This window comes from Cryptotermes secundus, unplaced genomic scaffold, assembly GCF_002891405.2.
Source record: "Cryptotermes secundus unplaced genomic scaffold, Csec_1.0 scaffold1158, whole genome shotgun sequence".
NCBI lineage: Eukaryota > Metazoa > Arthropoda > Insecta > Blattodea > Kalotermitidae > Cryptotermes > Cryptotermes secundus.
The window spans coordinates 390,951-418,761 of NW_019729912.1; the positions used below are offsets into that span (position 1 = coordinate 390,951).

The 27,811-nt window shown below is 40.6% G+C and overlaps 1 protein-coding gene across 14 annotated transcripts in view; it reads right to left on the reverse strand.

Moving 5' to 3' along the window:
* Nucleotides 1-27,811, reverse strand: part of LOC111865836 (glutamate receptor ionotropic, kainate 2) — a 236,857-nt gene that overhangs the window by 44,760 nt on the left and 164,286 nt on the right. For all 14 annotated transcript variants that reach the window (XM_023854180.2, XM_023854177.2, XM_033751995.1 and 11 more), the window contains exons 4-8: nucleotides 20,948-21,123; nucleotides 17,683-17,736; nucleotides 16,610-16,774; nucleotides 12,673-12,825; nucleotides 223-426 (exon numbers count right to left, since the gene is read on the reverse strand). In XM_023854180.2, the coding sequence (XP_023709948.1) occupies nucleotides 223-426; nucleotides 12,673-12,825; nucleotides 16,610-16,774; nucleotides 17,683-17,736; nucleotides 20,948-21,123 (752 nt within the window). The remainder of the gene's footprint in view (nucleotides 1-222; nucleotides 427-12,672; nucleotides 12,826-16,609; nucleotides 16,775-17,682; nucleotides 17,737-20,947; nucleotides 21,124-27,811) is intronic.

The window sequence follows — 27,811 nt, forward strand, 5'->3', positions numbered from 1 at the left end:
TCGATCCCGCGACCTTCTGGCTTGTAGCATAGTGCCTCAACCAACTACGCTACCGAGAGCCGTGTAATTATATTAATTTATACTAATATCATTAAGACTAGCATTATAACGTTTCAATGTGTTCAGTTATGAGTTAGTTGAAAGTAAAGTTTGCAGACCGTAGAAGCTGAGACAGAGACAGTGGCTGTCCCTGAACCAAGGGAGAGTGGACAACTGACTTACGGGAATGGTGATCACGACAAGAGTAACATTCATGGTGCCGGGGTCGAAGAAGGCGCTTCGGTCGGTAACATTGACACCGGCGCCTGGGCTCCATTCCCCCACTTTGACTAAAGCATGCTGCTTCAGTTTCAAGAGATCTAGCTTGAACTGGATGCGGCGTCCCTCCTTGAATTCTATTGGACCAGTGAGCCCCCTCATCTCCACCTGGAATAACACAAATTTGGCACAAATCAGAGACTAAAGGGGCCCCTACAAGTGTAATTTTTATTCCATAATAAATATGGCTCATTAAATTTCTTTATTAAAATGCAACAAAACAGTTGATGTAAGATTTGAGGCTTTCACGGCGGTGACTATGAAGAAAGCAGTCTTCTGGGATTTGGCACCGTGTATATGTGGTGTTAACCGACGTTTCGGAGGAACGTATCGCCTCCATCTTCAGGGTAGAAGAAAAAATATAAGAAATCTGCAAGCGTGAGAACCGGGAGGCGATACGTTCCTCCGAAACGTCGGTTAACACCACATATACACGGTGCCAAATCCCAGAATACTGCTTTCTTCAAAACAGTTGATTTTAACAGTATTTTTTACACGTTTCGGCTTTTTATAAAGTCATCATCAGGCAAATACACAATTAACTTGTACTTAAGCTATTGAATTGCATACCATATAATTCGGTGCAGTGTTGGATTTTCGACAATATACCATAATATAATAATATAAAACATAAAATACAATAAAAGATAAATATTTTAAACGAGATAAATTATATAATTAAAATATAATAAAGAACTATGCATACAATAGGTCCTATTAAGGTAGGTTGTTGCAATCATAATGTTATGTCATGGAGTTTTGCGGACATATGGCGACAGTTTTCTTGCTTGTATACATGTAAGAAGTGGTTAAAATGCTTGGAGGCCCGTTGGTATGCGTGCAGTATTATACAGTTTTGATATTATTTAATGGGTACCTCTATTTACGTGTATTATGTCCTGTCTGGTAGGAAGGCGGATTGGAAAAAAAATGGCTCATTTATGTTGTGCAAGTAAACAGTCTTTACAAGAAAATATAATATTTGTGGAACTGTTGTAATAGTGACTTCTAAGAGTGAACACTGCTCTAAAATGGGCTCTCGAAAAACATGTCTATATATAAATCTGGTGTTGAGTGTTTGTGCTAAGGGAAACAACACATGGCGACCGGTACAAGAATTCCCTAAAAAGTGACATGTATTTAGTCATGAGAATATTCTGAAGGAACTAGATGCAACTGAACCGAAGATTATACATTTTTTTTACCATGCGTATTTCAACTTATAGCAACTTATTAGAAATGACTGCTCTCCTAATATTTAAGGAGGGCACTCTGATGACAAACGCTACTCCCGCTAGCCAAAAACTTTCTGATACTCTGTGATTTCTGCCCGCTGGACAAGCATTTCGAAGATCTCCAAATTACAAGAGTAATATCACCTCAGACACTCAGTAGAATAATGCAAGGCACTGAAAAAGAACATAAATATATTAAATTCACCTGTGCATTCAAAAGAATTTTTTATTTGGTGATGTGTTAATATAATTATAAAATGTAATGAAGAAAGCAATATAAACCAGGAGAACTATATAAAAATTACTGTAAATTAGAAATAATATGTGGGAGCCGGTTTTTAGTACCTCCGAAATTCAGGTTCCACCTGCAATTACAACTTGGAATAGCATCGGAACAGTAGAGACAAAGCGCTCTTTACTGACAATTCAAACATGGGTTTACCAATTTTATGTCATATAGTGGATGAGATTATACGCCTATATATATACTATATGTATTTAATTTTAGCTGCCGGCGACAGATTTGGACTGGAAGCGACTGGCTCTTGGTTTTGGAACGCGGTAAATATTCATAACATTATCAGAGCAATTGGTGGCACGGATACAGACACTGTTAAACCGTCAGATTCATGCCCCTTGCATTTCAGTTACAAAAAGAATTGCATCATTATTCTGCTTGCTGTCATAAATTCGAAATACAATCACCACGGTTGACGTGGGGCCCAGATGGAGAGTGCCTGAGGGAGAATTGTTCTCTAGTATATATTTTTTTCCGAATGTTGGAAGACAAAAGGCCGAATATCCTTACTTCCGACATTAATTCTTCCGATAAATATCACTTCGTGTCGTTAGTGATCAAAACATTCACTTTAAAAGATCATTTAATGAAATCATACAGCAAAACAAAAAATACGAGAATGAACAAGGACCAGAAGATATATTAGTGCAGATATCTCGTACTCGAGGCATTGCCGAAAATGCATTTGAGATACTTGAAATACTTTTCAGGTTCATTTCGACTAAGACCCATTTGTCACCAAACAACTATACTGGCATGGTAAGTAAAAAGTAAAGCTATCCCTGTGACAGGCCGTGAAGGCCCATAGGGTTGTGAGACGTTGAGGGTCCCGCATTATCTAGACCAGGCATGTTACTCAACTTGTACAGAGGGCCACCTCAGCCCTATAAATAATAGTCTAGGGCCGCACTTCAAAATAGAATTATACATTAGATTTTGATACAAGGAATTTTAATTCTATTTATTATTTAGGAATAATTTCAATATAATTACCTAAAGTCACATATCTTACAGTTTTAAAAAGCAAGAGAGTGCCATTTTTGACAAGTATCAAGCAACTTTTCAATATGTAAAAAGAGAGATTACACAAGAAATTATGTTAGAAATAGCAAAACATTGAATTTCCTGCAGCCTGCTAATTTATGTCTGCGTGAGACTTCTTGTCTTCTGGTCTGTTGGAAAATTGTCTTTACAAAAAATATTTCTACTAAAATTTTAATATTGATTTTAATATCAATTAGTTTTAAATGTTGAGGGGCCGCACTTTGTGGCTATGGAGGCCGCATGTTTGACACGGCTGCTCTAGACAAACGGCTCAAAGATGGCGATAAGGTTGTCAGCCTTACGCGCCTGCCGCGCTTTACATCCCAGGAAATTTATTTAATTAATTCTGGTACTCATTTCTGTTAGAGGCTATGTAAACCCCAGAGCCTAGTGAGGCTGGAAGGATTAATGGTGCCATTTATAAAATTATTTACGGGAACAGTGTAACCGAAAATTCATAAATAAGAGAAGCATGGATTGTGAGGAAATAAATACTGGATTCATTCAGAAGTTCAATAAGACAACGAGGAAGTAATGTCATTACAGCCAACCCAATAACACAATGCTACTGTTCTGGCAAAGAATACAAAAAACAAATATTATGCTTATTTTAATAATGATAAATTCTCTTTTAAACATAAATATCAACAGATTGGAGCACTTGAATGAGTAGACACATAATGGGCAAGAGGAGATAATTTTCCTGCAAGGACAGGAATTTCTCTTTTCACGATTGGATCCAGATATACCTATGTTGAGGCCTACCTTACTTATAAAACAAGTTGTACGTTCTACTTCCACTGGTGTAAAGCGACCAGAGCCTTAAGCAAACTACTCACCTCCATCTACAGACAAGCTTAAATATGACACTCGAATTTAGTCATATGAAAAGCGATGCTGTTCTAACGTTTGCCTTCACCTTTATATGTCTTCGTTCCTGAAGATGGAGTAGCAGATTCCTCCGAAACGTTGGTTACATATATCTGATAGATTTCTGGCATTAATATTAGAAACAGTGATTTGATTAATAAATTCCTGAAACGCGACATAAACAGTGTAGCATCTTTGTGATTTTCTGTCCCTTTCGTCAACAATGTCAACATGGCAGCTATGTGAACATGTTTATTGGAACAACACTGGTACCTTGCAGTTCAGAACGTGAATTTATATTGTGATGATCTTTTATATGGTTATAAATTTATACGTTTACTTCGATTAATTATTTTTAAAGCTTTTGGAGATAACATGGCCACAGCGCGAAATATGAAGTAGCACACCAAATGTCAATTTAAAGATTGCCAGAGCCAATTAAATCATTAACCATACGACGTAGAGGGAAGATGGTAGCTTAGTTGGTTGAGGCACTATGCTAAAGTCGTGGGTTCGATTCCCGATGAGATCATTGGATTTTCCAATTGACCTAATCCTTCCAGCCTCAATGAGGACCTGGAGTCGACTCAGCCTCTAACAGTAATGAATACCAGGAATCTTCCTGGGGGTATGAGCGGTCGGTGCGTAAAGCTGATATCCTCATCACCATCTGTGGCCTGACTGTCTAGAAAATGTGACAGCCTCAACGTCTCACAACTCTATGGGCCTCCACGGCCTGTTACAGAGATAGCTTTACAATTTTACCTCTACCGTACGACGTTACAGCCTGATATACCGAAAGCTTCGTTAAACAGATCTTAGATACATGTGTAAGAAGTTGATTCTGAATTTGAAGAAGAAGATTTATGCAGGAAGAAATTATTTTCTTTGTCATATACTTCATACACGTTACTTTGAATCACTCCAAATGGAAAGCGTTTCAATTAACTGTCTGCAGCTCCGCGTACAAAGTAACTCTGAACTTCAAGAGGAACACAGCCACTTGAGACTGCAATTTGGTTCCTCTGTAACTGACGTTGACACATCTATGAAGAGTTTCTGCGGGAAAGATCGTTGTTTCTGATCTCGACGTACAATGTGGCGGGCTTGTCTACTGACTGATCGAAGGGGCATGTGACGACAGCCGTTCAGCTAAGCGTCCTAATTACCCTTAATTATCACACAAGCTGACGCGCCACAGCCTGAGCGTCAAGAAGCCAATGATTAATGATCCGGAATCTTAATCGTACGTATCTTCTGCCTCGTCAGAAATCTATTAACAGCTCCAAACATAAACCTGGATACCATCATATTGAAGATGTTTCGAGGATTTATTCTGTGAACACAACTTCCATTTCGTGTCTGATGATACAATAACCATATCAAGCCAAGAAGATACCAAGTAACGTAAACTGCTTAGAATCCACAAACTTCTTAACAAAGCTTATCACTTACAACTTTATATGTATATTTCACGAAATGATTCATTATAATTCTTGTTACATGTAGTCCCATTTCTACGAGTAAAATAACAAGTTTCTTAGGATATGAAAATGAAAAATGTAGACTCTTGGAAACCAGCTTGTTGCTGTGGAATCAAAAGGCAACAAATATTTTCCTAAGATATCGATAAGCTATATGCATAAGCTACCGTACAGATAAGAAGCAAGTCAGTCAGTCATGGACCAGACTAGAATGTAGCCAATCAGAATGGAGTAAGTTCGGCTGAAGGGTTATTGTGATTTATTGTAACTGATTTTGATTAGGAGAGACTATAAGGGAGGCGTATTGTGTGTGTGCGTTTTTCTGTGTTTGTGTACAGGTAGAGGCCTCGCGACGAGCTGATCACTCGCCCAAGGAGTCCTACCGTATGTGTAAGAGCTAGAAAAACCGAAGTGAACGGAGAAGTTCATGGAGGTAGGTCTAGGCCCACTGGGGCTGTAGTGCCAAGGGGAAAAAAACAATAAAATCGTGGTAACAATTTTAACTATAGAAATGACCGAAAACAAGGTGACAATAACAGTCTTAAAGAATTTCAGAGCTTAATAGAAATGCTGGCCTGCAAACATTAGAATCCAAATTCAGAACATGAAGTTGCAAATATCTGGAATCTGGAAACTGTGCGTACTCTAGTAAGGATTCCACGTTTCCAATTTTGATGTACAGAAATTGGATCCTATCTTAACAAAATACTCCCCTGACAATACTGTGTCAATGTCACTAATCTTTAGAACTATTAATGACGTCGACATTTCCTTGCCGGACACTGTCATAAGGGTCATTAACACAAGCATCTTGCAGGCAGCCTACGCTGCTTGGCAAAGGAAGGCAGGAAAGAGGGTCAATGTGGTACTGACAGATTGGGACCGTGTTCTGCAAGTTGAAGATCGTTCACAGAACTAGAGCAGAACAAATAGCCTTGTAAATTGTACCTTTCGTGCAAACTAAAATATCCTTTCCACATTTCAACGTGCATTCTTACTAATCTTACATAGCTCACCCGATCCAAACCGACTCGACTCGACTCGACTCGACTCGACTCGACTCGACTCGACTCGACTCGACTCGACTCGACTCGACTCGACTCGACTCGACTCGACTCGACTCGACTCGACTCGACTCGACTCGACTCGACTCGACTCGACTCGACTCGACTCGACTCGACTCGACTCGACTCGACTCGACTCGACTCGACTCGACTCGACTCGACTCGACTCGACTCGACTCGACTCGACTCGACTCGACTCGACTCGACTCGACTCGACTCGACTCGACTCGACTCGACTCGACTCGACTCGACTCGACTCGACTCGACTCGACTCGACTCGACTCGACTCGACTCGACTCGACTCGACTCGACTCGACTCGACTCGACTCGACTCGACTCGACTCGACTCGACTCGACTCGACTCGACTNCTGGTAAAAATGAGAGTTAACGTGATAAGGATAGAGTAGAGACTTCCCCACAGTTCACTTAACACAAGTGTAAAGTAATCTTCAAATAAGCTACATACGAGTAAGAACAGAAAAATAGGAATGACTAATACTTATTTTCCCTTCAAAACCTGAATATAATCATATTATAATACAAGTGAATTTACATGCTTTTCAAGTATAATTTCCTTATAGGCCTATGAGATCGACCAAAAATCGTCCCGCGATCGATGCGTTGGACATGCCTAACTTAGACCATCAGTTTTGAAGTTGGGAAACTGGGGTGTGGTCCAGTGACTTCTTCGGTGAACCATCTCGTCGGAGCAAGAGCCATTAAGCCCTGAGTACAATTCTCATGCTCAAGCCTTGAACATTATCCCTTTTTACATATACGTATCACGCCAAATATTTTCGACGTAGTTTTAGGATCACGTGGCGCTCAACTATGGACAAGGAGTGGTGTGAAGAAGAGGACAAAGAAGAGGGCGGTTAGACACGCCACAAAATTTAAAAAAAATCCATTATAATTGCAAGAAAGAGAAAGTTAATTTAAGGACGCCCTATGATTAATGATTTATAGTACAATGGTTACCATGTGCCCCAGCATGTGCCATAACTCAGGCGGTTAGTCTCCGGTTTTCAAACCACGGCGGCCTGGGTTCGAGCCCAGGTCAGGTCAGATCATGTCATGTGGAAATTGTGGTGGAGAAAGTGGCACTGGGGCTGGTTTTCTCCTAGTACTTCGACTTTCCCTGCCAATTCTCATTCTACCGACTGCTTCAAATTCATCATCTCTCATCCAGGGCTCTTACACTAGGCCAGTAGCGGTCGAATTACCAAGTGGGCTCAGTCTCAACCCAACCCAGGAAAAAAACCACCAAGTGGCCCCATCTTGATTTCATGTTAAATAAAACGATAGTTAGTTCAGGGGATTTATTTGAGTGTTTCGTCTGATTCTCAAAACAATCAGCGACTTCTTTTTTAAACATCATTATCTGACAGATGTTTGTAATGGAGATGAAACACATTACGTGGAAGTTGGGAACTGGCATTTAAAACATTATTTTAAACGGTTTGCCTTATGAAGAGCAAATTAATTACCGTATTTACGCATGTATAGGCCGAACATTTTTTGCCAAAAATTCAAGAGGAAAACTGGGGTGCGGCTTATATTCGAAATATTCGAAATCACACTTCATTTAAAAAAATTAACGTTGCCAAATTTCGGAATAATTTCTACTCCTGAAATAATATTCCAAGAAAACTATTTTTTCTATAATTTCTGTCTGAAAATTGTGCTGCGGCCTACACACGCACGCGGCCTATACATGCGTAAATACGGTAGTTCCCCCAAGAAAAGATCCCCATGTACCCATTTAAGATGAAGCTTGGTGGGCTTAACATAGAGTCCGGACAACGTGCTGAAGAGAAAAATCTGTTCCCCTTACCACGAATGAAACGCCAATTCTCTGACGTAAACATGAGCCGAGCAGGCTCACATCTGCATAGAGTTATGCAGATTCATAGCGGGCAGTGAGCTCTATGGTTTAGACTGGAATGTGGACCGTTCCGAATAGGAAACAGAGCCCTAGGTTTCACATCGTGACCATTGCAGAAGAGAGTTTTTTGCACTACAACACGAAACCATATATCACAATTCGTACGTGTTACTTTCAGAACATAGAAAAGTTTCTGAGGGTTGGTGCCAAATGAAATCTGCCTCATATTTTCTCGCATATCCAGTCCGACAGCAACAGCTATTCCGCTGTAGAAACATTAATAACAATTGAGGCAACTCATGAATTACAGTAAGGTTACGAGCGAACGTAAGTATCAATACTTTCCGCCGGTACTCAGTTTGTTTTGTGGGTTGTTATTATTATTATTATTATTATTATTATTGGAGGGGGTGGGTTTCCCCAAGCACTTAGACCAGTTATTGGTCCATTGTGCGTCCCCCCTTTAATTTCTACTGTCGCCATACCCTACCGGTACTGGTGCGTGCTATCAGCCCCGTTCAGCCAACGAGGTTGGCCGTCGGTACCTTATATTTCCCCCATCTACCAGAGGCATTGGAAACTACTTGGGCGGGAAACTTTTTGCCTAATTTTGCTCAGAGGTCTCCTACAGACATGAGGATCTTTTACGTGCTGTAAATCTACGACATGGGACCCACGGCTTAAAGTCCCTCCCGGAGGACTTGTTCCCTGAATTTTTCCGCCCTTAAAAATTCCACGACCTCCGCCGGGTCATGAGGTGGGAACGTTACCTCTAGACTATGGAGGCCGCTTTGTTTTGTGGGTTACTTAACGACGATATAAGCAGCCAAACTATAGAGCGCAGAATTATAGGGTTCTATATGAATGGGGAACTGGAAAGAAGCGATTGTGGCCATTTAAAATATCCGATCCCACATTTGCCTAGAGGGACTAAGGTAAACAACGAGAAACCTTAATCGGTACAGCTAGTGTCCCAACCGAGAATCGAACCAAGAATCGTCCAAATGCGAGCCTACAAAATTCCCGTTAAGCCAAACCGATATGTACTTCAGTTGTGGAAATGTCTTTCCGTTAACGATTAATTTGCTTAAAAAAATAAGTACAAACACCCGTAAACAATTCAGTGCTCTTCGGTTGAAACGTAATATGCTTTATTTTAAGAGTTTATGGGCTAATTTTATTTTATTCTACTTTGACACGGTACTTAGAAGCTAGTAAAAGGGGAGGTAACATTTTAGATGTGAAATGTATGCATTAAGATACTAATTACAGTAATCAATCATACAAAACTGAAGTAGAGGTCTAGGTAAGCTTAGGGAGAGAGAAAGTTAAATGAGGATAAGCAGTTCCTGCTCTTTGCACTAAAATTTTTAATTTTCTTTCCTTGGACAATGAATACTAGAAGGACCCATACGGGGAGGGTATGTCTGTCCGCCCGTCTATTCGCCGGTCCACAAGTTTCAAGTCGAGAACAGCTTGTCAGATATTCATAAAATTCTTATAAAAACTTTATTGCACAAGAAGCCACTCCATACTCTTAGAAGCTTTTGCAACCCTGCGGAGGGCCTATTATGTTCTCTCAGTCAGTCCCTCCGTAAGCGTGCAACAATTCGAAACCCGCTGAACTTAAAATTTCATGAAGAACACAGTCTTCTGGGATGTGGGGCGGTGTAGATATTCTGTTAACCGACGTTTCGGAGGAACGTATCGCCATCATTTTCAAGGTATAATAAATCCGCCAACGATGAATCAACGTGAGCAGATGTCTGTCACTGCCGTGAAAATCTGAGATCTTACGTACAATTTGATGTTGCAGAATCTTACGAGAACTGGCAGCCATTTCAGTTTTCTTTTGAATGAGACATGTTAAACGATGTTATATGAAGACCTACGTGGACGCCTAAGCTTATCTTGCTAAATATTGTTTGCAGAGAGAAATGTTTTCAACGATAGTTATAGAGCAAAATGAAGCAAATTTTCTCCGCAAGGATTTAATATTTAGCGAGTAGCTATGGCCTCCATAACAAAATATATTTTAAGAAAAACAAAGATTGAATTGATATTGCGTTAAAATCAGGCTTCTTTTGTTCTCTAATTATAGCGCTCCTTTACAATGCGACTCGGAAGCAAATTATGGCAGATCGATTCAGGAACCGACGATGTTATAAGGTAAACGAGTAATTAGTGATTGATGTTATGATGCGGTCCTAATTACGTGTTTACCAAAAACTCTTGCCTCTACACGAGTGGTAGGGGTGGGAGGAAGCCCTCTTTTGGTTGCTGCTGACAGGAAATACAGTTCCGAAGCCACGAAAACAAGTACTCACCCCGGGGTGAAACTAGGCAGGCAATCTGGGAAGAGGCGTGAGAGTACACGTTGGCCGGAAATATCCTGTTTAGGAGTCAGTCGTGGTCTTTAACGCCCCCCACTGCAGAAACGCAGAGCAGCCAATGAGGTGTGAATATATGTCCCAGCTGACTGTCTGATGTCCAGGACGAAAACTGTGTTTTCGCGTGTAGCCAACTGAGGGCTCCAGGAGCAATTCACATTCCTGGCGAATTGCCTGAAGTTCCCTTAAAAACAGTTTGCAGTGCGAGGTAGCCCATGTTCTGACTCTGCTCTATGCATTTAAGCTTTTACTCAGTGCAATGCACCAAAATCTACTAATTCTGTTCGGCTTGTTGCAAAATTAAATTAAATTAAATAAATCAGTCTCAGAGCCGGTCACGGTGGCCGAGCGGTCTAAGGTATGTACTGTCTTCGCTCGCTTTGAAACCGGGATCGTGGGTTCGAATCCCACTCAGGGCATGGTTGTTTAGTTTGTGTGTGTGCGATTTTCTGTGTTTGTGTACAGGTAGAGGCCTTGCGACGAGCTGATCACCGGCCCAAGGAGTCCTACCGAATGTGTAAGATCTAGAAAAACCGAAGTGAACGGAGAAGTTCATGGAGGTAGGCCTAGGCCCCCTGGGGCTGTAGTGCCAAGGGAAAAAAATCACTCTCAGTATTAAGTCCTTCTTCATTTTAAATTCTAAGTTCTTAGATTAATTAACTCAAAAGACAATGTACATAAATCACAGACTGAAGATCATTCTAGCAGACTTCATGACACACACAAATAAATGTGAATACGAAATTTAATCCTGCCTGAGCGCACACACGCTGAAGCGAAGAACAACCCCAATAAGTCACCGTTAATTCACCAATTATCCCATGCCATGCATTTGTTCCCACTACCTACAGCTATCTGCTCATCCCCATTAATGCCATAAAGTTTCTACATGCAATATCCCTGGGTTAAAGAACATGCTTTGCCGAACATACTGGAAAGCTACACCAAATGTGGTCACATTCCTCATAATACCGTTTCAAATGGAGGTTACAGAAGTCCAAACTATTACGCCTATGCTGTTCGTTGAGGTTTTTTTTCAACAACTTTGAACTAACTTCATGGAAATAATGTCTGTGTTGGATGATTCCATAGGCTGTACTACAACGGTTGCCACTGCATCGGCAGTCACCCTGTAGTTGTCGGGAATTAGCGCGGGCTTCCTCAGTCTTCCCTTCAGTAGTCAACGCGGAGGTACGTAGTGATTATTCCCTATCAGTGACAATTGTTCCGCCATTTTTTAACATGTCAAATTATTATCACACGTGTAAGATTTGAGGCTTTCACGGCGGTGACTATGAAGAAAGCAGTCTTCTGGGATTTGGCACCGTGTATATGTGGTGTTAACCGACGTTTCGGAGGAACGTATCGCCTCCATCTTCAGGGTAGAAGAAAAAGTATAAGAAATCTGCAAGCGACAAGACCGTGAGAACGGTTTCACGTTTCGCTGGGCCAAGACACTGTCGTACCGCGCTGAGATTCTTCGATTAATTTCCACAACACTTCCACCTTCATCCCCCCCCCAAACAGACACACAACACGTTGCCCTTCCTTGGTGCATGTGGTAAGAGGAGCGGCCATGCTGACGCCAGTTGTGGCGAAAGGCAAGTAAGTTACTAAAAGAACGTGGAGGCTCCGTGCTTACACAATGTTTATTCGACATTTCAAGAAAATCGATCGTCTGCTTCAGACATTAAAATGGGGAACAAAATGAATGCACACACGGCATTGTTATCTCAAACTCCTAGTTATTTTTCCTCCCTAAGGAATGAAAATAAGCAAGACGTATCTATATATGGCTCTACAGCCCTTATGGACCTTGACCGCTTTTTTCAGTTTCTTAATCTATACACAGATGGTAGGACTCCTTGGATGGAGGATTAGCCCGTCGCAAGACCGCTACCTACACACAGAGCAACACAAACATACATATCCATGCCTTGAGTGGGATTGGAACCCATGATCCCAGCCTTCGAGCGAGTGAAAAGAGTTCATGCCTCAGCGCGGCCACTGTGATCGGCATTTTGTGCGCTACGTTATGGAATACACCCTTTCACGTCTTGCCTGAGGAATGAGCTTGCCTTACCGAGTTTATGTAGTTAATGAGGCTGAGGCCCCCGTCCCAGGGCAGTTCTTCCTCGCAGCTCACGTTGGACAGTCGAAGAGTGTGGCTTTGCTCCAGCATCTGCAGTCCCACAGCGAACACGTGTACCGAGTCGAACATGAGGGCGGGTTCAGCCTGAAACACACGCATCGTAGTGTCTTAACACAACTGCATTGTTTCATGGAGGCCCCTGACTTGGGCACAAGAAGATTCAAGCGAATGGTAACAGAAGGAAGGCAAAGAGCGCCCGTTGTCTGTTACGTAGCGGCAGCGTGGTAGAGAACTGTTGCGGCCCGTTAATATACACAGACCATGCACTAGTTTCACTCCTGTTTGTACAGTTCCACTACTACTCATTTCAGCTCGTTAATATTTAAAATTCTCATCGAGTTTGGTTTGAATTTCAAACTTATGGTGCAGAGAAATAATTGCTTACTTACGGTCATTTCTTCAGACTTATTTTTCGAGATCTTCACATAAAACTTTGTACAAATGCGTCAGTTCTTGTACATTTTACTCAGTATCTTTTTTTTAATTTGATATTTCTTTACTGCCCACTCTGTATTTCAATTGTTCTTATTATCCTTTCTTATTTCAGTTACTACAACATGAATTACTGAATTATAATGAAATAAACGAATTATCTTTCCTCATGATATCTTCGGCAAGAGCTTCCCTTCTGCTACGATCACAGTCATATATAAACATAGATTTTCTAACCGGTAAAATGAAACAATTTGATGCATTTTACAAAGTTTTCAACACTTACGCTCTTGCTATTATTCTCTGCAATTTCTAAATGTGGTATATTCCATTATCTGTAGCACGCCACCCTTTAACAATAGGCTATGATCTGTAACATACCCTCTCCAAATCTTTAAAGCATAAAGTTTACGTTGGCATTTATGTAGTACGGTATGTCTGAAACAAAGCTCATGGCAGGACAATTGTTAGCAGTCTTGCATCAACCTTTTCCTCGGGGTGTGTCCATGCATGTTTTCATTTTGAAGACCCATTTTATTAGGGGCTGAGTTTAGAAGACGAAAATAACTGCTGGAATTATTCATGGAAAGGACTGGAAAACTTAGTGAAGGTAAGCGGAGGGGCCTTCTTAATTAATGTATCACAGAGAGGATTTGATGCATAGTAAGTTAGTAGGCTATGAGGATGCGGGACAGCAGGTGTTTTCAATTTCAAGCTGTAAGCCACCCCACAGAAGGAGGCGAAATGTGACATTGAAAACTTATGGTGGGTTCCAGTAAAAGTAATGACTTTCAAAATTTATCTTCACTTTTCTTTATTATGTATCTAACCAACTTTCAGTTAAAATTAAGACTGTGACAGTGTCAAATGAACGTCACATTTCAAGTTTAATTTTTCTGGAAGGGAATATACTGCCGTCACTGCACTCTGTCTGCTCAAGAAATATAATGATCGTTTATTTTAAGCCACTGAAGAAATGTCATGGGTTTTATATGAAAAGCAGCTGGACAAGATTGAATAAAGTCCTACTTCCTTTTATTTTAAAAAAATCACAAATATTCACAACTTCAAAATATTTACGCTTATGATTAATTACAGTACACTTCGATTTAAATGGTTGTGACATTTCGTTACAAACGCGCAAATCGAGGGCGTTTCCTTCCAGAGACTCTATATTAAAACGGGAGTGTTAAATCTCTGAAGGTATATTTTTCACTGTAAACTTCTTGCTTATGATATCTTTCAGTTAAAAGAAATTGAAATAGCTTTGAAAAACAGATGAGACGGTTAAAATATACAAATATGGCATTCACAATATTAACCCATGACATTTGATAGTGAATGAAATTATAAATGTTATTCACTCAACTATTTTAGGCACCGTTTGCAATAATACGGAACAGCTACTCCCTTGGGTTGATTTCCATTCACATACGGCTTCGTTCTGCTGTGTACATATGAACTGTACGCGTTGGTTTGGCGATAGCGTTTGTTTCGAACTTCGGCCGGTTCACCGGCTCGCCTGATTTAGTCCTTCTGTGGATTTCCTCAGTCCCTTCAGGCAAATTCCGAGAAAATACCACAAACGGACCAAGATAACTTCCTTCACAATCTTTTAAAATTCATCAATAAACTACCATTCGAAGTCATATAGTTCAAATATAGAAAATGCCGTAAATTAACACAAACATCGAATTAATTTACCTATATATTTGTACAATATAGTTATTGAAAACAATACAAGGAACATAACACGACGGGGAACATAACACAGCAAGCAGGAATACACGCATGCGCACTAGGGTACCCATATATCAACAACTGAACTATTAACGCAGAAAAGCAGCAATTTCATCATCCACAATTTTTAACACCTGATGATGACCAGTTAAATCGAAAAATGTCGTGAAAACTTTTAAAGTGACTAGCTTTTATTAAGTTTTGATAATTTTTTCACGTAAAATTGCAGAATTAAAAACACTAAGTGTTCGCTAGAGATAGATGTAATACTACAAACATGAAGCCAGTTGAACTCATGAGATAAGAGCAATGCTTTCAATATCAAATACAGACCTCAGGAGTTTCAAATATTATAGCTATATACATTTTGAAATGCATTCAACTATCGGCTAGTTTTTAAGAAAAATAACATGATTTTTACTGAGACAATTATTTTCAAGTAAGTAAAAATACAGTTGTCCCTATGCTTAATGAAGCACCAGGCCATGAAGACGTGCGTGAGAGTGAGGTGTAGCTGCACCATTCTTGACCTCGGCACTAGATGGAGGTGAGTTGTTAGCTTCACCTCCAGAGAAAGAGCTCTCAACACCCACTGAAGAGGAGGTTGGGTGGGCACCAGAGCAAGTCTGAACGCTGTGAGGTAGAGAAATATCTCTTTCCCTTGCCTAGAATCGAAGGCCTGTCGTCCAGTCCGCAGCTCTTCACTATACCGACTGAACTATACGGACTTCTAAATTCTTTGCTGCGTTAATCTTTGAAAAGTACTATGGCATCCATCACAGTGACATTTTGGTTTGAGGTATATACTGCCTTCGAACACAAGAACACTGGGATTATGGGCTCTGATCCCACTTGAAGGATGGATTCTGTTCGTTGTGCCTTTGTCTTTTTGTTGTTCTGTGTAGTAGAGGCCTTGCGAAAGACTAATCTCCAGTCTTCCATATCCTAACGTCTAAATGATTCGTACCTTAAGAAGTTAATTCTAACTTTTCACTGACAAGAAGGCCTAATCTTGAAAAGCTGAGGAATAATGTGAAGCACCATGACATGTTACAGAAACATCCAACAGTAACTAGTAGACAACAATGGGTATGGAGACACATTTTGTAATCTTTCAGAACCTTGAAATACAAGAAAGGCTGTATGTAAGTGACTTTAAATTTATTCCTTAAAAAACAAGAATTTTTTGCAAGAATAAGGAAAGCCTATTTCATTTCAAAGTATATTCGTAGTGAGGTTTATTATTTTTTCTTCAGGCCCTACAGAGTTTTTACAATGTAACTGCAAAGTGGGAATTGTATGTGCATCTTGCCAATAATGATAAGTAAATCGTACCAACAATGGTACAACGTTTCGGTACTGTCATGTACATCGTACTGACAATGACAGGTACATTACAGAGGCAGTTTTATTCATAAAATATAACAATGAAAAGTACGTGTCCAAATCCATGTTAAAGTGACAAACCAATTGTACAAAATTTTGTTGTTTCAGTTTGTATTATGAATATACTGCGTCTAGTATTTTAGGGGAGCATATTTGGGCGAGACACGATATTTTGTCCTACATCCAAGCACTGGTTCCTTTTCCTTCAAGACAGAAGGCTGTTGATTTCATATAGAGAAATTAGTGCGAAAATGAGATTGTCCACAATTACGCCAAAATATAACATCTATCCTTTAAACAACGATCCTACCTGTATGATGAGAGATTTGTTGAGGATACTGTGGCCCACGGGTTGGAACCTTTCCATGTCCTTAAGTATTTCTCTCACTCCCACGTTCTCGGCATCAACGACCCGGAAAGCTGTCATGTTTACGAAGTTGTACTTGAAGTCTTCCAGATCGAACGTCTCGATGTCCTGCAAAAACAGAAACAACTGGAATAGAGATTCATAAGAAATAGGTTAACTTGCACATCTGTAGCAAATACCCAATGTATGAGTTAACAGACCACATAATCCTTAATTTTGGCCAATAAAATGTCTACCGCTGCTCTGTTCTTGGACATCAAAAAAGCCTTTGACACTACATGGCACTCTGGCTTGCTATATAAGTTGTCAAAATTGGAATTTTCGACAATCTTAATCAAGCTTATTGGATCTTTTCTTTCACAACAAGAATTCAGTGTTCCTGTGGAAGGTGAAACATCTACGCCAAGGGAAATGCAAGCAGGATGCCACAAGGTTCAGTCCTGTCCCCTAAACTTTACAATATGTACATAAGTGATGCACCCCAAACACATGACATTCATCTAGCCCTCTTTTCAGACATCTGTCTGTATGTGAGAAATCGGCGGAGGTCGTGGAATTTTTAAGGGTGGAAAAATTCACGGAACAAGTCCTCCGGGAGGGACTTTAAGCCGTGGGTCCCGTGTCGTAGCTTTACGGCACGTAAAAGAACCTCATATCTCCAAAGAAGGTCACTGAGCTAAATTCAAGGACATTTCCCGCCCAACAATAGTCTCTAACGCCTCTGATAGATTGGGGAAGCATTATAGATACCGTCAAGCCAGTAGAGGCCGAACTCGCTGGCTCGGTCGGGACTGATGGTACGCACCAATATCGGTAGGGTATAGAGACTGGTAGAATATCATAGAGGGAAGCACAATGGAACAATACTGGTCTCAGTGCATGGGGAAACCCACCCTCTCCAATAACTAACTAACTAATCGCAAGGAGGATTTTGTTGTTAGGAAACCCCAGCGCGGTCTCAGCTCATGACTCGTCCATTTGAGATCATACTCAGGTTTGAGGTACAAAGTACTTACAAATGTAGTGAACAAGTAGTGGTACTTGTAGTCGTTCATCTGCAGCTGAAGGATCTGGAAAGGAAAATACAAAGAAAATTAGAGAAGATTAGGCCTACTGAAAACCGAACTTTACTTGTTCAGGAGCAGTACTACGCAGGCCAGCTCATTATATCAAGAACGTAAAGATAAGACACTGAAGTAAAGTTACTGAACTTTTTTGAGATAAATTAAATATTGTGTACTACGCCAAGCGTTATCCCACCAATCGCATGTGCCTGACATAACTTATTCAAATTCAACGTTTTACCTCTAGATCGCGAAAATGGCAATTCATCTCCATCTAATGGCGAAGTGGCGCTGTAACTGCAACCGCCATGCACCTCCATTGCTCAGTGTTCAGCAGAGAAACATCTTGACCTTCACCCACTGAGTCGGATATCATATCTGATATTGTTACGTAATTTCAATTTATTTCAGGGGTTATCATGTGCAGATGGTCATGTACTGTAATCCTGGTTGATTCAGAACTTCTTTAATAGTTGCAGCTACAAATTTATCACAGGTCATCATCATTGTGGCTGAGCCCTCGTGGCGAATGGATTTGTTCTGTTAACATGTGCCACTGCTAGTGCGGGAGAGTCTGAGAGTTCAGTTTCTCACAAACTGTTGACTTAATGGAGACCGGCAACAACTCCTTTAATGTGTGGGGATAAATTCATATGATAGCATGGGGCAGACTGCCTCTGTGCTCTAGTGGTCAGAGTTCTTGGCTACAGATCCAGAGGTCCGGGTTCGATTCCCGGCGCTACCAGATATTTTTCGGAGAAGTATTGGGTCTGGAACGGGGTCCACTCAGATTTATGATGACAATCGAGGAGCTATTTCAAGGAAATAGAGGTTCCGGTCTAGAAAACCGAAATTACCGGACGTGGGAATTCGTTGCCCTGACCATGCGACACCCTCTACCCGCAAAAGTTGGCGCTAAATTTCGCCAACAAGCGGCGGTTGTTCGGTCGGTATGGTTCGTTCGCGGACTGAAATCACGGAGTTTTCTTTTTGTTTGCTTGATAGTATGGGGCATGAGTCTCCAAATTTCATTTCATATGTTCAGAACTGAGAGCTACTGCGTAAGTCGGTATACTTCTCTTAACTGAAGGAAAATCATGTTAACATATTCGCCTAAGTACTGGAGTGTTTTATCTTCACTTCTGGATGAAAATGAGATAATGCACTCTTCTTATTCTCCTATTTTATTGCACTATATTTCCTTGACTTCACTTGCAAGTTTGAGATTTCAGAATGTTTTGCTGTAAGTCACATTTACACTTCAGTTCACGTAGTTCCGAACCCAGCAAACAGAGCTCGGACTGCTGTCTGCTTTAATATAAGTTCCTATCTTGGCTTTCTCCTCGACCCTGAAGATGGAGGCGTCTTATTCTTCCGACGCAGCGGTTAACTTTCACTGAAGAAAGAAATTTTCATAGTCATCGCTATAAGAACCTCAAGTCCGACCTTTATGATCTTTTATATGCCATTATTGTTTACTAATGAATATGGCTCAACATCAGAAGAAACAAACAATGTCTCACAGTCTTTCACATCGCCTTCAAATAAACACTAACTTTTTGTGGGATATATGGATAATTCTGTTTATGGTCCTATATAAACTAGGTTTTGCAGTGGATCCAAATGTTTCAAAATCAGAATCTTCCAACAACTTTTGAAGAAAGTCCCCCATTTCGAATTTCAACAACATCTGTAAAACGTTTTATAACATACATGGAAGAGTTCATTTATTGCCTGATATAAACCAGGCTTTATTACTGATCAATACTGCTGACAATCAGAATTACCCCAAAACTTGAAGTAAAAGTCTGCTTAACGCCTTATCCAAAAGTCTAGGCGCTAATGCTAGGTCACAGACAGACAGATGGATAAACGTGAATTTCACACAAGACATTCCCTTTTACAATGTACGAAAACATAAAAGGAAAGGTTCAAGAACCTTACCTAGTATTGTATTTAAGCATCCTGTTGCATTAATATATAATTTATTTCACATATATTTCCTTCTCTCAACTTATTATCTAGCCGCACATCCTCTTACTACAGGTTTCGGCCTTACAGGGCCATCATCAGGTGTCTTCTATTTTTATAAAATTGTTGCACTGTATCTAAAATTTCGTAAGGCATGTGAAAGCGATATTTCTTTATTAAAATAAATTAACCTTAGTTCAAATTAATTAACATCCCATTGTTTACTTTCTGGTCGTCGTCCATTCGTTTAAAGGATATTTGCTTGGGTATATCTTTTTTTTTTTTATTATTTATTTGTATAACATTCTTTTTGCGGCTTCGATATTATGCATGTTATTTGTGCAGATTATAAGGATGTTTATGTAGTGTTATTATCAGTTTTGTTACGTATGCACAATTACCTATAATTTTTCCACTCTCTCTGAGTATTTGTGTTGTTAATTGATTAGTGGATGTACAAGATACAGACCGATTAAACACACAACTACTCTGCCAGCGGGGAAGAACCTACAGTCAAAGATAACAAAGTGTTATGACAAAAGCCGCTGCCCACGCTGCCAGGCAGAAGTGGTATACTGCAGTCTCTTCGTGGCACAACACACTGTAGGAAATGGTGTGTGTTAATACTATGAGTCGAACATACCACCGTAAGGGAGTGGTGTACTTACTCACTTTTTGTTGTAGTAACGCACGAAAATAATGTTTCCTACACTACCCTTGGGAATTGATGCACTGTACTCGTTTCAATGTGAATTTATAGAGAGATTTCAGCAAAGTCGGCATACTACTAATTGTTACTACATTCACTGTCCTGAAGAAGAGAGCAGTCTAATTACTTTGTTGAGTTGCTTACGCCCTTGAGGAAATTATGATTTTACACATCACCCTCACAGAGTGGCCGCGTCATAGCTCAAGCGGATAGTCGCTGGCTTCCTACCGCGGTGGCCCGGGTTCGATCCCGCGTCTGGTCAAGTGGGATTTGAGGGGAAGGAGAAAACCTGCCCCAGCGCCACTTTGTCCACCATAAATCCCACTTGATCAGACCCGGGATCAAACCCGGGCCGCCACGGTAGGAAGCCAGCGACTAACCGCTTGAGCTATGGAGAGGCCTAAATTTTATATGTTACTGAGAGTTACTACTGAATAAGTGATGCTTGGTACTGAATTGGCGGTATTGTTTTTGATTCTCGGAAAGAAATATATTTTACTGGGATTTCGTGCTGAACAGGTAACGCATGATACTCACCCCCCTAAGAAAAAGATGCATGTGATAAGGGTTCGTGTCCACCACCATATTGTGTATGTCCTTGCTCTTGATTTCCTTAAGCACTGCCCTGTACGAGTCTGGATCAGCCTGTCTGAGGTGCACCTCCACGTCTCTGTTGCCAGGAGCCCGAACGAGTTCCCTCAGCTTGATGAGACCTGCGAGATGCAAAAACATGAATTCTTAAGGCGGTGCAAGCAAACAAGCTTCCATTCAAGAAGACTATTGTATAGAGTCATTACGTTGGCTTTGTACTGGGCTGGGTGCTACTTTATTCCTATATACACTTTTTTTATTGCTAGTGGGGTGGGACTAAGTCCCTTTTACTGCGGCCACTTCTGGCCTATTGTACCAGCCCCAGATGAAAGGTGAGGGTGATTGTGGAGCAATTGGTGGAATGAAGACTGGCAGGGGAAACCGAAGTACTCGGAGAAAACCTGCCCCAGAGCCACTTTGTCCACCACAAATCCCACTTGACCAGACCCGGGATCGAACCCGGGCCGCCGAGGTGGGAAGCAAGCGACTAACCGCTTGAGCTATGGCGCGGCCCTTCCTATATACACCACTGCGACATATTTGCTCAAAGCAAAAATTCTGGAATCAAAACAGTCTGCCTTTTCTAGGCAGCGGCTTGTAAACAACAGTAGAGGAATGGTGTTTTCTGAGCAGTCCGTGCATATGGCTGCGCATGCAATAATGTAATACGCGATGACATCGCTAAGCAACAACTGCGCTGCAAAAGAGGAACGGTGTTTACTACGCTGTGCATACGGAGATGTTACAAGCATGACAGCATAGCCGCTCAAGTTCAATCACTTTGAGCTGTTGCTTTGAGATGCTGATAGCTGAGGCCGGAGACAGGTCGGGAACCTGGAGGAAAGGAACGTCCACAGTTGGAAGCAGCTGCCCAGCAACGGTTAATGAAAATTTTAACAGAATGAGATCTCCTAGCGAGTCCTACAGTGATTTGTGAAAGGTATAGAACAGTGACAGCATAATCCTTTCTTGTATTTACGATTTGTAAGATTTCAATTAATCCAATTACCGATCCAAACCCCATCTATAGATACAAGAATCGTGACACTCTATTGTTTTCAGGTACACATCATTGCAGGGGTACAGAAACCCAGTGCTGGGATTGAAGCCTTGGCCTGATTCATTGGGCTCAAGACAGGGACAAGTGGCATGCTCTTGTGAGTATTGTAATGTCCCTTCAGGTTTCATACAATTACAAATATTTCTTGACTAGCTAAGCAACTATTAAGTAGTTAATATAGGATTCTGACGATGGTGTATAACACACTGATATGTTGGGTTTTTGGACTTTACCAGGACGATGGATAAAGTCCAAAAACCCAACATATCAGTAAGCAACTATTAGTTTCTCAAGAACTCTGCTTCTTCTACTTAATTAGGTACGATACGCGTATTTTATCTGAAGCATTTTTTTTTATATTTGAAAATTTAAATGAAACATGCAAGAACAATCCATGTTTACTAAATGTCAGATATAACATGAGTATATATGCATTATGTTAAAGCACATTTTTCCAAACTTTTGCATCTTCACTACGTGCGAATTGAACGATACGGATTTACGAACGTCTTTCAACTATAAGGAACGTTCTTACTTTCTTTGATTTTTATTGATATTTCTTTGGTAGTCCCCAGAGACAATTCCTAACAGGAATCAATCAGGTTATCCAAGTAAAATCTTCAAGGTTGCCGTCCTGTGTCAACAAGCAAATAGAGTTACAGATCAGTAAACCCATTTGTACTTTCCCCAAGGTCTTCCAAGGAAGGAGAAGAGGACTCTTCGTTCGATGGTGCAGAATGCTACGACAGGAACATCACGGCTCCTGACTTTGCTCGTATTTCTGACATCCTTTTCTATGTTCATCCCAGTCCTCCCCTACTATGAACGAAAGAATTGTGGGTGGGAACAGATGAGATTAAGGTACGTGGGCCTGAAAAAGTCGCCAGTACATGACTACATGCAATCCTACATAAGATTAAAGACTACAAACGTGTGTGTGTGTGTGTGGATGGGGGCGCTGCAGAGAAAATGACTAAATGTGGCTGTTTACCAACTTCAGAATCCGAAGATAACTCAGGGGAAAACAACACCATTCCTATCGCTACATAAGGAATTATAGGTTTCCTGCCAAGGTGGCCAGTTTTAGAAATTAGACGGAGAAGTTAGGTTTAGGTATATCGTTTTCTTTTCTTGTTCTTAAAGCTTGTTACTTAAATAAGTGTAGAGTTTATGTAGCGTCGATGATATGATTATTAACGAATGCGGAGTAATTTATGGAATGAGAATTGGAAGGGGAAACCAAAGTACTCGGAGAAAAAACACCGCATTGCCACAAATTCCACATGACCTTAACTGAGATAGAATTTGGGACGGCGAAGTGGGAAGCCAGCGACAAACTGCCTGAGCTATGCCATACCCGCACTTCTATACACTTATTAGTCAGTTACTGGTGATGAACATGGATGTACAGTGATTGGAAAAGAGAAGGAATATAGATGCTATAGCAAATTACGAAATCCAGGCATTTTACACAATGCCTGTGTCTGTACATACGGAATACAAATGTTGTGATTAATAAGACTATTATATACTTTATCCTATGTACTTTATATGGCTCCTACAGAAAGCCAAGACAGATTCAGGCAATGTGTTATCTTACTTTAACTAACTGGAGCTGAGACCTTCTTGAGAAGCTGTCTGTCGCTCAGCTTCTGAAGAAGTTCCACATATTTTATGGAATCCAAAGGTTCCTTACCGTGTTCACAATATCCCTCCAATATTCCCTGTCCTCAGCCACATCAATCCAGTCCGTACCATCCCATTCTGTCTCTCTGAGATCCATTTGAACAATATCCACCCACCTACTTCTTGATAATCCTACTTATGTCTTTCCTTTCGGCTTTCCCACCAATATCCTATACGCTTTCCTCTTCTCTCCCATTCGAACTACATGCCCTGCCCACCTCATCCTCCTTGACTTGATCATTCTAATTATACTTGAGAAGAGTACAAGTTATGAAGCTCCTCATTGTGCAGTTTTCTCAAATCTCCTGTCACTTCATCTCTCTTCGGTCCAAATATTCTCCTCAACATCCTGTTCTGAAACACTCTCAGTCTGTGTTCCTCCCTTAATCCCTTCTCCTCTTCTCTTCCATTAACAAAATGAATTTCTTCATTGTGCAGTAAAATAGTGATTATTATAAACTGGTTAAGCCAATCAGGGTCTAAAAGAAGCATTTTATTGTATGACGAACACAAAATCACAAATGTGTGTTTGGTTATAGTATTACAGTTCTCTCTTATTTCTAATATATTACATTTCAGCATCCTGTTGCACTGGCTAACAATATCATTTGCAAGGGCAGTCTTGCAGGTATAACTCCTTGTTGGTTTCGTAGACTTTTGGATTACTAAGCTGTCACTCTTTCTATAAACGTTATTTCTACATGTTTCGAACTTATTGCTACAATATATCGCTTTATTCTACTTCGTGATTCTAAAATTCCGTTAAAAATAGTTTATTTTTATTAAAATAAAAAAGAAAAAGAATGTTTTTCAAGAAATTCTACAACAAATCTGCTATGCGAAATTTCGAAAATATTGCTCCAGTTTCAGAGCAGCAAATAATGAAATTTTGATGTTAATGTGACTCGATTCTATAGCCTGACCAGCGATAGACTCGGATAATTATTTTCAAACGGAGGTCTACTGCTCAATTATCTAGGAAGTGATATTACATACAGAGCGACCCAAAAAGCAGTTAACTTGTCAGTAAAATTAACACTAAAATACGTTAGAAATGTATTTGTTTTGTTTTGAAACTGCATTTTTTGTAAGCGTGATCATCTGTGTTCAATGCACAACTCACAGCGCTGTGATACCGTTCTACATATTGTCTGGCAGTTTTGAATCCGAACGCTCTCGTTAAATGAAAAAATAAGAGACTGGACTTGAGCAGTTCTTGCACTGCAACCATCAAGTGAATCCCCCTCTGTTTCAACCCTTCAACAATCCCACACTTCGAAAATTAGAACATTCCGTTGATAAGAAAGACTGTTTCAGGTTTACTCACTTCTTGGCCTACTCTGTGTATCAGACAAAAATTTAAACAAAAATCGCAGTAGATGCAACAAAATATTTAATATATTAGGTAGAATCTTAAAGACCAAAACGACGTTGCCTATGTAACGCGACAAGTAAATTCACGCGGGTCTCTGATTTGGCTAAGACGTTTATTGGACAATCTTTTTTACACTCACCCTTACAATTATTATCAACTTATAACGTCCTTCAGACGTTTCTTCTTCACTCTTATAATGACTTGAACCGCTAATTTCGGTGAAGTGTCTTGATCCCTTTGTTGGATGCGAGCTTGCTTCTGCTCTAGTCGGAGCTACACTAGAAACTGATTGGTCTCGTCGAAGCTGGACTTTTATAAGGTGCACACGGACTGAATAGAGCGCACCATATAGGAGGCTTTGGTTTCCGCCCGCTGTTACGCAAAGAACCTCTTGTTGTCCCTTCATCTCCGGAGAAACTTTTTTGTTGTTTAAGTGATTCCTAGGCAACGTCCTGCTTCTATTCCGTTCCCACTGAATTATAAACGTTTATCGCAGCCACTGCCTATCAATGGACGTCTTATCGCCCGGCTTCTTGGCGGCACGCCATAATATCCAATTCAGATCATATAAATCAGCAGCACTACGTACTTTGCTGCATGGAAGTGAATCTGCAAACAGTACAAAATAAAATAAGACGAAGAAAGACAAAATTGGATAAACCATTTGAACAAATCGATGATGGGAGAAGGGCGGAACAGATATAACACCATAAAACAAAATGGCGCCGAAACCTAGGTAGACGGAAAACGGAAGAAATGAATGGAGTCTGAAGAGAATTCATTCCTTACCGTCAAGTGAAGGGTTATAAGGAGGCCCAGTGTTCATGTAAGTGGCTCGGCAAGCAAGAAGAATGGGGGGAAAAGAATGCATATAGAATTTTTGTGTGAACGGCCACTCTTAAGACCGAATAAACGGGGGGGGGGAAATAGATGTAAGGAAGAGTTCCATCTTGTGGGTTACAACGCCATGTAGTCCGCTGAAAGTCAAATCTACGTTTCCATGGAACATGTCATTTCCATCTTCATGATCAAAGAATAAGCCAAGCAAACAACCAGAATGACGCAGGCACTGAACAAAAGTTTGGCTTATTATTAAATACTGAAAATGGAGACAATTTTCTCCGAAACGTCGATTTAACTTTCAACAGACTACACGACATTAAATGGAGGCACGAGGTAGCGTAGTTGGTTGAGGCAGTATGCTACAAGCAGGAAGGTCACGGGTTCAAGCCCGATGAGGTCATTTGATTTGTTTCAATTGACCTAATCCTAATCATTATGGCCCTGGGGTCGACTCAGGCTGTAACAGAAATGAGTACCAAGAATTAAATTAAATAATTTTCCTGGGGAGTAAAGCGAGGCCGGCGCGTAATGCTGACAACCTTACCGCCATCTATGAGCCGATTGTCTAGATAATGTGGGAACCTCAGCGTCTCACAACCCTATGGGCCTTTACGGCCTGTTACAGGGATACCTTTACTTTACTTTTACTTACTTTTACATGACATTATATTCCCAAAGATAGAAATCATCATAACCACAGCTGTTAAAATCTCAAATCCTATATATTTGGATGCAAAATTATGTTTATCGTAGAGGAACAAAACTTAATGAAGAGAAGTGATCAAACTAGCTGAGGGTCGTGTCTAATGGAGCACTTAATATTTACGGTATTAAATATTCGCGTTATAACACCAGCGTGAAAAATGTTTCCTTGCAAGATGGATCTCCATAGAATTCCTGACATGATATCATATTATTCAGCCTGGAAAATACTTGCTTATTATTGGTCCAGTTTCACAACCGAGTGTTATCTTCAGGGCTTCCCCAAGTGGGCAGTTCAAATGTAACCTGAGTGGATGTGGTCCTCTCGAAATATATTTCGCACCTGCCCGACCTCCCAGCTCCACGCGTTTGCCTAGAGGCTTCTGATACGTGAAAAGTTTCCCCATCGGAACTGAGAGACGGGGGGGGGTTGTTGTTCGGTCCATCACGGCTTAGCCTTTGCTCACCGATAATCGATGTTTCTGTGGCTGCTTCTCGATCACTGCCCAAGCGACCTCCGGAGCGAAGTGAGCCATCACAACGGGGGAATCGAAGAACAGAACACATATTCCTTATTAAAAGAGTGGATATGAGGCATGTAGCCTCGTACTGCACAAGTTTCCAAGGCCGAAGTGTGAGATGAGCAACAAACAGTAGCAAGCAGCAAGAAAACTGGGTCTATTATCTTACCTTGAAGATGGAAGCAGTATATTCCTCCTTAAAGTCGATGAAGTGATACCAGAGTACACGACCTGACATCCTAAAAAATAGTGCTCTCAAGAATCACCGCCGTGAGAATTTCGAAATTCCTCGTTTCATATTCTTAGATAACTTGTTCATAATGGCGTCGGTGACTGGGGTCTTTCATGGTTCTCCTCAGTTTGTTGAAACAAATACCGTGATGGAATCTCAATTAGACTATTACCATAATGTTGTATCTCACCATCCTGTATACGTGGTACAGTCATTAAGTTCGTGGAATGTGGTTTTATTGCATCATATTACAAGGTTGTTAACATATGATGGAAGGTGTACTTGTGAAATTAAATCTAGGATTGCCATGGCAAAAGCTGCATTTAGCAAGAAGAAGAATCTTTTTACCAGCAAATTTGACTTAAATTTGAGAAAGAAACTAGTGAAATGC